At 43.1% G+C, this 13,692-nt stretch overlaps 1 protein-coding gene across 9 annotated transcripts in view; it reads right to left on the bottom strand.

Moving 5' to 3' along the window:
* The window catches only part of SCUBE1 (signal peptide, CUB domain and EGF like domain containing 1), a 304,131-nt gene extending 290,926 nt beyond the window's left edge, over window positions 1-13,205 (bottom strand). For 4 of the 9 annotated variants that reach the window (XR_006287903.1, XM_007061754.4, XM_043538046.1 and 1 more), the window contains exons 1-2: window positions 12,950-13,204; window positions 9,980-10,102 (exon numbers count right to left, since the gene is read on the bottom strand). Coding sequence is in view for 8 of the 9 variants with exons in the window: in XM_007061754.4 (XP_007061816.3) it covers window positions 9,980-10,102; window positions 12,950-13,136 (310 nt within the window). In the remaining variant the exon portion in view is untranslated. Of the gene's footprint in view, window positions 1-9,979; window positions 10,103-12,949 lie in introns of all 9 variants that reach the window. The other 5 variants (XM_043538053.1, XM_043538060.1, XM_043538080.1 and 2 more) reach the window with 2 other exon arrangements.
* Window positions 13,206-13,692: the final 487 nt, after the last annotated feature.

The following is a 13,692-nucleotide window of genomic DNA, read 5'->3' as shown; positions in this document are numbered from 1 at the left end:
TAGACAATCCCATCTTGAGGAGAAAGTATACCAGATCCTTATTCCAGATACATTCAGACAGCAATGGGAGATGATCCCCTCCCCGACACCCTTCTTTCAGAAACCCTACAGAACACTAAATCCTCACTGAGATGAGTAACTGAATGGAAAGGCAGAAAGCAAGCACTTATTGGACACAAATGGCAGCCGACTCCAGCTGTGAGACTCTTGATACAAGAATGAGTCTGATTTAAGATTGAGTAAGAATTCAAACCTCCTCCTCCCCCCAAAAAACAAACAAAACATCCATGATGTGCTACCAGAACTCTATAAACTTTTGCGTGAGATTAAGGTCCATCTTGGGAATGAATGTGTGTGCTCTTTGAGGCAGGAACTGTCTCATGCACCTGTTTGTACAATGCCTAGTACAATGGAGCTCCAATGTTGGTTGGGGCCTCAAGGTTTCTACTGTGACATGATAAATAAAATTTCATTCAGCACAAGAGCTATTCTATTAGCCACAAATGAAGAACTAGAATATATTAGCAATGTGTCAGTTATTTAATGGAGAAAAATTCAGAAAAAGCCCCCCCTTGCAGAATATTACCACCACTATCCTCTGCTAGCTCATCTGCACTGACATTTATACATTAGAAAGGAGGACTACAAGTACATTGTAGTGTATAATAAATCACACTCAGGTCTGTCCAACAACCAATCAGGTACAACAGCAGCTGACTGACTATTCAGAGACTATTCAGAGTTTTTTGTTATTTCCCTTGGCAGTATGAAGCCACTGTAGCACAGCATGGTTGATTTGCAGGTGGAAACGCCGTCCCCAAACGTATCGGTGTAGCTTTCCCAGAGCGTACACAATGGAGTAACATTCCTTTTTGGTGATTGACCAGTGGCTTTCCCTCTCAGACAATTTTTTGCTGAGAAACATGAAAGGATGGAATTCTTGATCCAGTCCTTCCTGCATTAAAACTGCTCCCACACCACGCTCGGATGCATCTGTGGTTACTAGGAAAGGTTTGTCTAAGTCTGGGGCCCTAAGCACAGGGTCAGACATGAGTGTCGCTTTAAGCTCGTTAAAGGCCTTCTGACACTCTTCAGTACACTGAACTGCATTTGGCTGTTTCTTTTTGGTTAAGTCTGTCAGTGGAGCGGCGATTTGGCTGTAGTGCGGTACAAATCACCTGTAATATCCGGCCAAGCCTAAGAAGGATTGGACCTGTTTCTTTGACTTTGGAACAGGCCACTTTTGATTAGCATTTACTTTGGCCTGTAGGAGATTGATAGTTCCTTGACCCACCTGGTGTCCAAGATAAGTCACTCTGTTTAGGCCTAATTGACACTTCTTAGGCTTAATAGTTAGTCATGCCTCCCTTATGCACTCAAAGACTTTTTGTAGATGCTCCAGGTGTTCTGCCCATGAATCAGAAAAGATGGCCACATCATCAAGGTAGGTGACTGTAGATTCTCCCAATCTTGCTAGGAGACTATCTACAAGTTTTTGGAAAGTGGCGGGTGCATTTCGCAGCCCAAAAGGGAGCACATTAAATTCATACAGCCCTACATGGGTGATGAAGGCTGACCTTTCCTTGGCGGATTCATCTAGCAGTACTTGCCAGTACCCCTTGGTTAAGTCTAAGGTAGAGATGAACTGGGCACGTCCCAGTTTCTCCAATAGCTCATCTGTGCGTGGCATTGGATAGTTGTCTGGGAGAGTTAAAGCATTTAGCTTATGGTAGTCCACACAAAAGTGTAACTCCCCATCCGGTTTGGGAACTATAACCACTGGAGATGCCCATGCACTGTTAAAGGGGCGTATTACACCTATCTGTAGCATGTCCTGGCTCTCCCGTTCTATAGCAGTTTTGGCTTGAGGAGACACCCAGTAAGGTTGGGCTCTAATTGGGCGAGCATTACCTATGTCATGGAGTGGTATGCCCTTTTGGTCCACCGTGGGGTGGCTGAGAACATCGGCGTGAAGCTAGCGCACAGCTTCTTGATCTGCTGTCGCTGCATACGTCCGAGGGTCATTGAGAGGTTCACCTCTTCCACGCCACCGTCACTGTTTCCTTCATAGTAGACACCTTCAGGCCACTCAGCATCATTTCCTCCCTGGACTGTAAACTGACAAACCTTTAATTCGCTGGAATAAAAGGGCTTCAGAGAATTAACATGGTACACTTTAGGCTTTAGGGTTGAGGTGGGGGATGCTATGAGACAGGTAACTGCTCCCAGGCGCTCTTGGACCGTAAATGGCCCTTCCCACGATGCTTTCATCTTATGGGCCTGGGGCGCCTTCAAGATCATGACCTGGTCCCCTACTTTGAAGGAATGCTCTCTGGCATGTTTATCATATCAGGCCTTTTGCTCTTCCTGAGCCTCTGTTAGGTTTTCTCTAGCAAGGGCTAAAGAGTCTCAGAGGGAGTTTTGTAGGTTGTTTACAAAGTCCAGAATGTTAGTTCCTGGAGAATGCGTCAACCACTCCCATTGCTGCTTCACCAACTGTAATGGCTCCTTAACCTCGTGGCCACACACAAGTTCAAATGGTGAAAACCCTAAACTGGGATGTGGTACAGCTCTGTAGGCAAAGAGCAACTGCTGCAACACTAGGTCCCAATCATTGGAGTGCTCATTTATGAATTTACGTATCATGGCCCCCAAAGTCCCATTAACCTTCTCCACCAGACCATTTGTTTGATGGTGGTAAGGGGTGGCAACCAAGTGGTTCACCCCATGAGCTTCCCAAAGGCTTTTCATGGTTTCTGCCAGGAAATTAGTTCCCGAATCTGTAAGGATGTCAGAGGGCCAACCTACCCTGGCAAAAATGTCTGTTAATGCCTGGCACACACTTTTAGCCCTGGTGTGCTTAGAGTTACTGCTTCCAGCCATCACATGGCAAAATCCATGAAAGTCAGCATGTACTGCTTTCCTCTGGGTGTCTTTTTCGGAAAAGGACCCAGAATATCCACAGCTACTCGCTGAAATGGAACCTCAATGATGGGGAGTGGCTGGAGAGGGGCTTTGACCTGGTCTTGGGGTTTTCCCACTCTTTGGCATACCTCACAATACCGGACATAGGTAGAAATGTCCTTGCCCATTCCCTCCCAGTGGAAGGACTTCCCCGAACGGTCTTTGGTCCTGTTCACCGCAGCAGGCCACTAGGATGATCGTGGGCTAAGCTCAAGAGCTTGACCGGTACTTAGTTGGAACTACCAACTGTCTTTGAGGATGCCATTCTTCCTGGTGCCCACCCAAAAGAGTTTCCTTGTATAAAAGTCCTCTTTCTACAACAAACCGGGTCGATTAGAAGAGCTGAGTGGTGTTGGGTTGTTCCGTGCTGCCATCCAAGCTCCCTGGAGGCTTTCATCTGCTTCCTGCTCGGCCTGGAACTGTTCCCTTGATGCTGGAGACATCAGTTCCTCACTGGATTGTGGACTTGGGCTTGGTCCCTCTGGAAGCGATGCAGGTGATGCGGGTGTTTCTGTTGACTGTGAACCGCTCTCCGCTGGTGCACTATGTTGTGTTTCAGGCTCCGGTTGAGCCTCTTGCGCAGGTTTAGCTGCTGCTGTCAGTGCAAGTTTGGGGGTGCCCTCTGATGTTGGAGTTGCCGACGGGGTTGCAAGCTCTGGATTCAGTGCTGGCAATGGTTCTGGTGCTGGTTGCTCCACCAGTTCCAGTTCTGGGACTGGATCTGGCTGGGTCTCTGCAACTGGATCCACTACTGCTGTTGCAGACGTTGACATGTGGTCCAATTCCACCACCTCAGTCTGGGTCTCTGGTAACACAGACTGGACCCTTGTAGAAGGCTCAGGAAAAGAGCTATGTGTGAAGGCTTGCTTAGCCTGGCTGTGGGTGACCATTCCCACCCGCTTGGCTAGCTTCACATGGTTGGCCAAGTCTTCCTCCAGCAGCATGGGAATGGGATAATCGTCATAGACTGCAAAAGTCCACATTCCTGACCAGTGGACAGGCAACTTGGCTGTAGGAAAGTCAAAAGAGTTTGACTTGAAGGGTTGAATAGTCACTTGGGCCTCTGGGTTGATGAATTTGAGGTCCACTAGAGATTGGTGGATAGCTGACGCTTGTGCTCCAGTGTCCCTCCACACGATAAACTTCTTCCCGCCCACACTCAAAGTTTTGCTTCACTCTGAGGATATCTGGGAGGCATCTGGGCCTGAGGACCTTTGGTGTGACCCCGGTGCAATGAACTGCAATCTGTTGGGGTTCTTGGGGCAGTTGGCCTTTACATACCCCAGCTCATTACATTTAAAACATCGCCCAGCTGACTGGTCACTGGGGCGAGGTGTGTTGCTGGAGAATGGTGTGGTGGGACGATAAGGTGTCTGGGATTTTCCTTGGGATGTAGTTGGGGCCTTGGGCTGCCCCCGGTGGTAGGGTGTGGTCTCGGGGTGTCCCTTCTAGTATCCACCCAAACTGCGACCAGGGTTGTTCCTCTCTGCTACCTCCACCCGTTTTGTTCCAATTTGCCCCACCTCTCTGAAATTCTGGGACTACTCGTACTGATCAGCATAAGAAGCAAGACTTTCTGATGAGTCCATTTTCTTATCCCACAAACACTGTTTTACATCATCATTGGTCATAGTCAGGAACTGCTCCTGGACAACCAAATCACACATTCCTTCAGAGCTAGTTACAGCCCTTTCTTTGACCCATTTATCTAACAGATCCTTCATCTGGTTTACATAAGCCACATTACTTAGTCCAGCCCCTCTCTTAAGGGCTCTAAATTTCACTCTGTAAGTTTCAGGTGTAATTTGAAATTGCTTCAGAACTAAATCCTTGAATTTACCATAGTCAGAAGCATCCTCAATAGGCGTCTTGTTGAATATGTCCAGAGCTCTTCCAGTCAATTTTTCTACCAATGTGGTCATCTTGTGATATTCAGGAATTGCATAGAAGGTGCACAGTCTCTCAAAGGTGATGAAATATTCAGCAATATCACTGGATTCATCATACTGTGGACATAGTCATTCCCATTTGTGGATTTTTGGGGAGGTGGTGCCAACTGCTGAAGGGTTTTGTCCTTTTAACTTTCTCACCTCCAGTTCATGCTTCCTCTCTCTCTTTCCCTCTCTTCCTGAGCATGCTGCCTCTCTTTTTCCTTCTCCTCCCTAGCAGCTTTTTCGCTGGCCACTTGTGCATCAGTCTCCATCTGTTTTAATTCCAGTTGTCTTTCATGTTCCTTCTTTCTTTCTTCAGCTTCCAATTTGGCTAAATCTAGTTTCTTTTGGACATCACTTTCCATCATCCTAGCCTCCCTCTGCTTAGCCTAGCCTAACCCGAAAGCTAGAAAGAAAAAAAAATACCTAGCTTATGAATTCCCTTGCTGTAGCTTAACTACTCTGCCCTGAGGCAGAGAAGAAACAGACAAACAAAAAAAAGTGTCCTTTAAAAAAAAAATCCTCCCTGACTTCAAGCAATCAAAAGAAAAAATATTTTCTTTTTAAAATCCTAAGGTCTGTGCTTCATGTTCAAAATTATCCCACCGTGCCACCACCATGTCAGGGTTCCCTCACCACTCTGAACTCTAGGGTTAAGATGTGGGGACCCACATGAAAGACCCCCCCTAAGCTTATTTCTACCATCTTAGGTTAAAAACTTCCCAAAGGCACAAATCCTTCCTTGTCCTTGGATGAGTACTGCTGCCACCACCAAGTGAGTTAGACAAAGATTCAGGAAAAGGACCTCTTGGAGCTCCTGTTTCCCAAAAATATTCCCCCAAGCCCCTTCAGCCCCTTTCCTGGGGAAGCTTGAGAATAATCTACCAACCAGATAGGTAAACAAGCTGAGCACAGACCAGACCTTGGGTTTTTAGGAAACTAAAACCCAATCAGATTCTTAAAAAACAGAACTTTCTTATAAGGAAAAAAAAGTAAAAGCATCACCTCTGTAAAATCAGGATGGAAGGTAATTTTACAGGGTAAAAACACTTAAAACATAGAGGATTCCCCCCTAGGCAAAACTTCAAAGTTACAAAAAACAGGGATAAACCTCCCTCTTAGCACAGGGAAAATTCACAGGCTAAAACAAAAGATAATCTAACGCATTCCCTGCTATTACTTAGTATTTCTGGAATATTAGATGTATCATTTCAGTAGGAGCTGGATTATTTGCTTGGTCTCTCTCTTTGTCTTGGAGAGAACACACACGGAGCACAAAACAAAGCCTTTCCCCTCCCGCCCCAGATTTGAAAGTATCTTCCCCATTGGTCCTTCTGGTCAGGTGCCAACTAGGTTAATTGAACTGATTAACCCCTTACAGGTAAGGGGATTCTGTACCTCTGGCCAAGAGGGATTTTATTTTACTGCATACATAAAGGTTGTTACCCTTCCCTTTATATTTATCACTCACACACACAAACAGAGGATATATGTTTAATGCCATTTTAAAATGTTGAAAGTCACATTTCTATAAAGAAAGGGAGTGGCTTCGGACCATAGAAGAATAAGGCCATAGTTCAGATACTTGTGAGTATTAACATATAATTTAATATTTGGACCCTAGAAGTATATTTTAAACACCTTAACCTGGGTAGTTTGTTCAAAGGGGATGCAAAATTGCAGGCTGGACCAGGGCATAGGAACTGCTCTTTGTGGCTCCTGTCTTCATATCTAGTAGAGCAGCAGGAGCCTGGGTGGGAGCAGAAAATGCCGAACTAGGGAGAACAAAAGAGGGTGAGAGACACAGAGGGATTGGGGGACCTTTCCCCTTTATTGGGAAAACTTGGACAGTAAGAGAAGCCCAGTCCAACTGAGGTTCATGGAAAATCAAAGTTTAGAGGAGCTCTCTGCAGACAAGAGATCCCTACCCAGAGAAATTAAGGATCAGCAGGAAAAGTTACTGTTTCAGTCTAATTGCTAAAAGGTCACTTCAGGTTCTCAAGAGAGTGTTTCTGCACCTGTAAATTTCTTCCAACCCTTTTGTTTATAGAGTAGCAACATACGCACAGATTCCAGCACAAGAAACTGGGCTCCACTTTTCCTACAGCAGAAGAGACAAGTATTAACATTAAGATCCTACCTTTTTATTTTAAAATGACTGACTAGATTTTAAAAAGTAAACAAATGTCATGGCCAGATTTGTGAGTTTGTATTTTTTGTGTAGACAATGTGGGTGTCAGACCAATTGTATAAATACATAAATCAAGTATGTTTTCAATACCTCCCCTGTCCCCAAAAATGTCATTTCCATTGACTCAAAAAAAAAAAAAAATCTAAGGCAGGCCCTAGGAAAAAATGTACAGTGGAACCCATTTACAGTATATTCAACAATTTTAGTGAACTCTATTTATGGTTTATAAATCTTGATTTGTTTCAGTTCATTACAGCGTGTGAGCTGCAGTTCCGGTTATGGGGAACCCCAGCTTATTGTGTAAAATTTGGTTCAATGGAGAAAGCAACTTCACTATCAGAGGGTTGCCTTGTGGTTTTTTTTTTTTTAAAGGAAGTTAAGCAACATATATGATGGTTCTCACTGGCATATGTAACAGACACTTAGTGAGACAACGTTATCTTTCAAAATGACCTCTTGTTTTCATAGGTAATAAATTTCAGTAGATCAAAAACCATTTGGAAGAACTCTGATATAAAGAGACAGAATAATTAATTGTTCCAGTTCTGGCTTTGACACTGTAGATATTATTATTTGTCATATTTCACTGGGAGAATTATCTTTGTTATCACAGACATAACAGCATGTATCTTACAAAATAGCTTTCAGGAGTTTGGCTACTGGCAGTATTTGTCTTGTAGTAATGTATTACATAACAATCAATGCTGTTGCTCTATTTTTCTCTGTGGTTTTTGTAAGTTTGACCTGAAGATGCAAAATTAATTTATTCTTGCTGAGTAGCAGACTGGGAGGTAGATCTTAGCTCTGCCACTGAGTTGCTGTGTGACCTTATCTTAACCTCCCTCTACCTAAGTATACTTATCTATAAAAAAAGCATAATGATGTTCACCCACCTTATCAGGGTCCTGTGGAACTTTATTAATGAATGAGTCTCTCGATCTGTTTGCAAGAAAAAAAACTCTGGCTTCCAACAAACAGCAGTTCAGAGACACTACAGCACCAAGAGGTGGACAGCAGGAATTTATTTCCGTCAATTTAAACCCAAGACAGAAAAATATGACAACCACAAAAATGCTTTATGAGGGCGCTTGAACAAACATTTTGGAAGTCCAGTGAGAATAATATGTGGTTTCAAATTTTTGTGGACTTCAGCAAAGTCATTTTTAGGTCTTTAATCTTTTTAATAGTGTAACAGTATAATAGTATACTACACTAAACAATTTGAAAAAGTTGCAGACTGCTCTAGAAAAACATACAGATTTGGAAGGGAATTTATAACACTGCTAAGCATCTACAAGTGAAAAAAACAAAAGAAACCCCCTGCATCCTGCAGTGACTATAATATTCATTCTTGCTAACAAAAGAATGATCTCTCTGGTGAAGTACAAAAGACAAGACGGAATGTATAACATTTGAAATATTAAGTTATATAATGCCTATCAAAATACCCTACATACTTAGAATGGATTGACTTAAAGACGAAAGTAAAGCCACCATTAAAGTCAGTATAAATACAATAAACCCAATGGCATGCCAAAGGCTCCTTGAAATAAAAAATGGGCTTTAAAAATGGCTAATTCTATAGCTTTGTTCAGATCAAGTAGGGAAGGTGTTCCATAGACCCAGAGATACATGCAATCACTTTATATACACATCACTTCAAGAGCCCCTCAAAGCTTTTGGTTTTTTTGCAGTTACAGTCCTTGTCCTATGGAAATCAAGGGCAGAACTTCCACTGACTTCAGTGGGGGCTGGATCAGGCTCTTGATGAGGTTCCAGAAACTCAGGAAAGTTTATAGTCTCTTGATAACATCAGTAAATCAAATGTAGGATGAGCTGGACAACTGGGTTTCCTACCCAAACTGTAATCATTGTAATTCAAAGGGAGAGAGAGAACTTGTCACTTACACAAGAACAAGAGGACACTCAATGAAAATGAAAGGTAGCAAATTCAAAACCAACAAGAGAAAATATTTTTGTCATATGATACACAATGTGCTGTGGAACTCATTATCCCAAGATATCATTGAGCCCAAAAAGCTTATGAGCATGAAATAAAAAGCCTTGGATACCTACATGGATAACAAGATCATGCAGAGCTATAATAGCATAATATAATATGCTATTATATATAATATAATATAATAACCTCTTCAAGGTTTATGCCAATGTCTAACTATTAGGGTTTCGGGGGAAACCTTCATGGGGAGGTTGGAGAAACAGGTTAGCCCATGACTGCCTACAGTTTTCTGCATCTTCCTCTAAAACATCTGGTACTGGTCACTGCCAGCAGTGGGACACTGGAGTACATGGGCCAATGGTTCAGTACAGCATCTTATGTTACTACCTGTCTTTAACTGTGGGGAATTTTAAAGAGAAATAACAACTAGCTCATAAACTGTCTCTCCCATCACTGATCTGTGTGATATGAGAATTAGAAAGGAAGGGCTAGAGATCTATTCCCCCCCTCTCCCCCGTAACCACACTCTGCGGTTCAGGGTCACAGCTTAGTACCAGCCAAAACTGTTTGGAGTGTTCCAGGCTCAGATCCCTCTCCACCAGGGTTATGATCACGTGATTTGAATAGGACCTTTTTAAACACTGAAAACTAAACACCCCCGTGCGCTTCTTGGAACATTTTTGTTTAAAACCGGATTGGCTTTAATAGAAGACGATTCTCCCTGGTTTTATTTTTTAAAGCGGACTGTAGGACACTATGTTGTTGAAGCAGAACAATTAGCAGAAGCAGCAGGGGATGCTTGCCAATAAACACCAAGATTTGAGGTTAAGCAGCTGTAAATCTACATTAATCGTTTGAGGAATTCAGCTATTTACAGAGCAAACAAATAAGAAAGGGGGGGGGGGGGAGAAAAGAAAGAGGAGCTATCCTTACCTTCACATTGTTTCCCTTCTCCTTTATAACCTGGTTTACAGATGCATTTGTAGGATTTAGGTGTATTTTGACATATTGCATCAATGTGGCAATCGTCTGTCCCTTCGGCACATTCATCAGCATCTGTAATCACAGAATGAACACATGAGAGATATAAGAAGAGATCTCAACAGTGAGAGATCAGAAACCCCTTTACATGGGCACTCCAACTGAAGAAGCTGTTTAGTCGACTGACTTCTGAGTCTCACTATGAACAGAGGGGATTATTTTATTTGGTTATTGTTGCTGCTGTTGTTCTTTTTTACTTGTTTGAAAATATCCCAACCTTTAATTCTCTAAAGCTAGTTTTATTCCTCCACAAAGTTTAAAGGCTCAAAAATCCTTCACATGCATTAGGAATCAAATCAGAAGTTAGAAGTTTTGTATCTACACAGTGTAGATCTACACTGGAAAAATGTACACACTAATTTCAACCAACTCTGTTAGTCTGTCTAATCAAAATAAGAGATGATTTAAGTAACCGGGAAAAGGAAATTTGGATATTGCCAGAAAACATCTCTTTTAATTTAGAAAGACAGATACCAGTTTAAACAAACTACCTTAGCAGGGCAATAAGAAAAATATTTGAAGAATCAAACTACATTAATCCTTTTTATTAAGGGGCCAACCCCCCCCCCCCAAACAAAAAACAAAAACACACCCAACAATGAATGGGAGAGCATAGGGAACTCCAGAAATTTGTGGGGAGAAGAGTAACCTGCAGTAAATGTATACATACCCCAAAACTCATTTAAAAGAAACTGCACGTTCAACTTCTCTGAACGTTCTCCTTTCAGAGTCTTTAATGATGTGTCGACTTTTAAAACAAGGATACAAGATTGCTTTTTTAAAAAAAGTACCCCCCCCCAATGATGAGCACTAGTTTTCTCCTTAGATTTTTTAAAGGGGGAGGGGAGTGAATGGGTTGAGAAGAAGGGAATGTTAATGAAGTGAACATATAAAGACAAGCTAACCCTTTTCCCTGACGTTCTGCGGGTGTACATGGGAAAATTTAAAATCCAGTGACAACTACACACACTTCCTCCTTCTCCATCTACTGTAGTTGAATGCATGAAGTGACTGTCAGAGAAGAGGCAATGAAGTTGCCAAGGGGGAGGGAAATGACTGACCCTTTGGAAGAATGTCAGTTTCTGTGGGAGATGGGCCCTCCAAAGCCTCAGCGCTAACGGAAGAAAGTGGCCATGGGCTATTGATTGCTGTCTTAATGTCAATAAGGAAAATCCCCCTTAGTGGGAATACACTTCAAATGGATTTCCTCACAATTTAATGCAGTAGGCACATCTGGGGCTCCCTAGCTAGACACACTCACACACACACGTAGAGGGAGCCCTCTGATCAGGAGTAATATTTTATGATCTGGGTAACAGTTAAACCACGATAAAGTGAAGCTAGGATTTATGCTTATAAAGTAACGGGAGTAGGGTCGGGGTGGGGCGGGAAGAAGGAATCCAGTGACATCCATGTGCAGTTTGTTTCATGCCAATTAGATTAACAGATCCTCAGAAAAGGTGCAGTAAAGTGAAAACAGTTGTATTGAAATCCTAACGCTAATTGTTTCAGAAATGCTCGCTCAGCCATCTCCAGTGATGAAACAAGGATCCTTCAAAGTCACCGGGGACAGGAGGGGCTATTTGGAGGGAGGCGAATAATCAGATATTGCACACATCAGAGAACTTTGCAAAGAGGGGGAATAAAGGACAGAATTGCTTTCAGGATGCACCTTCGCTTTCCTTTAAGAATCTGAACCAGCCAAACAACAAGGAATCTGGATTTTTTTTTAAAGGAATAGGAAGAAAAAAGTTTTCTTCCCCACTCGAAAGCAGAGTATTGTGTCTCCTTGAGAAACGCAGGGCTGTAATCGGGTTCCTTCTTTCTTTCCCTTTCGTTTATTTTAGCTGCTGAGCCAGTTCAGATCTAGCTGTGATTTACGTGAATTCGCTTGGGGAGGGTGGCTGAGGGTATTTTGCTGAGATCAGGCACAGATTCAGTCAAGCACAAAAAGAAGAGAAGATTTTTTTAAAACGCCTTGGTTCATATTTTTGACTCATTAAACTGGCACCCATCTCCCGTCAAGATCAGCAAAAGTGACAGCTGGGCTCTTTATAATGCCGTCAAAAATTTAAACTGCATTGAGCCAAGGGGGACATTTCGCAGCAACCAGAAGATGCCTGGGAGTCAGGCTTGAATGCCAATGAGTCAAACGAAAAAGGCAAAATCAAATATGAGCTTTTCCCCTGCTACTAATTTCACGTTGTCTTTCTTGGGCTACAATAATTTGTACACGGGAGGCGTGCATTTTGCTTCATCAATCCCCTTACATTTTGGGAGAAGCGATTAAAAAAAAAACTCCCTCAAGTTTTTTCTTAAAAAATCAAACTTCGAGAGCTGTATGCAGCTTTACCAACAAACTAGATAAACCCCCACTGGTTTACAGCATTTCTGTGCAGATTTTACAACGTAGCGAAGTTAATATTTCAATGGGGGGGGGCTATTTAAAAGGTATAAGACAAGTGGAGGTTAATATCAGGTCTTTAGGTTAATGGAAAGACACGGGAAACTTTAAAATATACAATACCTAACCTTTTCCTTGCACAGAACCTAGATTTATTTGCACCACTTATCTATTTTCACAAGCACTTATGGGAAGTAACTTTAAAAAAAAAAAAAAACCTTCCAAAAAGTCTCTTTGAATATAAGAGCATCAAACACAGAGAACAACTCGTCCCCACAGCAACTTTTAAAGCCCTTCGCAATATTAGCAGCAAAATCAAAAGAGGTCTACTCCTCCCTCCTTCCCCACACCTTTATAGAAATAAGAGGGGAGGGAGAAGAAATACAGTCCCTTCATCAGCAGTTGCTTTCCACAACCCGCGTCTAAAGAAAGAGGGGTAGGTGAAAGATCTCTCTTACCTGGGACCCCATTGCCTCCCGCAAACCTGCCGGTGTAGAAGAGAGCGAAAAACAAACAAAAGTGCCATGAAAAACAAACAGTCCCCATGATAATGATATGATTCAATGCAGTTGGTGTGTTTCTTTGATAAGAGACGCGCTTGGGACTGGCAGAGGGGAGCCAGAGAAACTGACGCGCTGACAGCATCCCGCTGATTCGCAGAGGGACCCGGAGGGTGGGCGGGACGGACGGGGAGGAATTGCCAATCCCTCCTCGGGCTCTGGAGAGAGGGGAGGGGGAGGTGGAAAGGCAGAAGGGGGGAGGGAATTAAACTCTTCACAGAGCCTTTTAGGAGAGATTTGTATTCTTCGCCCCCCCCCCCCCCCTTCGCTCTATTCCCTCACTTGTCCTTGCTACCTTGTACTCGTTCCCACAGGTAAGAAGCACACAGGATAGGGCTGGGGGTGACTGGTTTCATTGCCACGAGTCATTTTTCAATACTAAACACTGGGGACACTCAGTGGAAAGTCCCCCCCCCTTTAAATATTCAAGGATCTAGTCTGACCCCTTTTCACTTAGATCTGGTGGGAGGGGGGCTTTTCTTGGTGAAATAACACCCCCCCCACACACACTTCTCTTCCCCCCTCCCCGCCCTTTCGTGCTGTAGAAAGCTTCCCACATCACATCTGCTGCAAGAGTCTCAGGTACGCCGAAAGTCCTTAAGGAGCCTTAAATGTTCTTGTGGCTACTCAGCCTCTGCCCC

The sequence above is a fragment of the Chelonia mydas genome, chromosome 1 (genome assembly GCF_015237465.2).
Source record: "Chelonia mydas isolate rCheMyd1 chromosome 1, rCheMyd1.pri.v2, whole genome shotgun sequence".
Taxonomy (NCBI): Eukaryota; Metazoa; Chordata; order Testudines; family Cheloniidae; genus Chelonia; species Chelonia mydas.
This window is presented reverse-complemented; position numbering and strand designations above follow the sequence as displayed.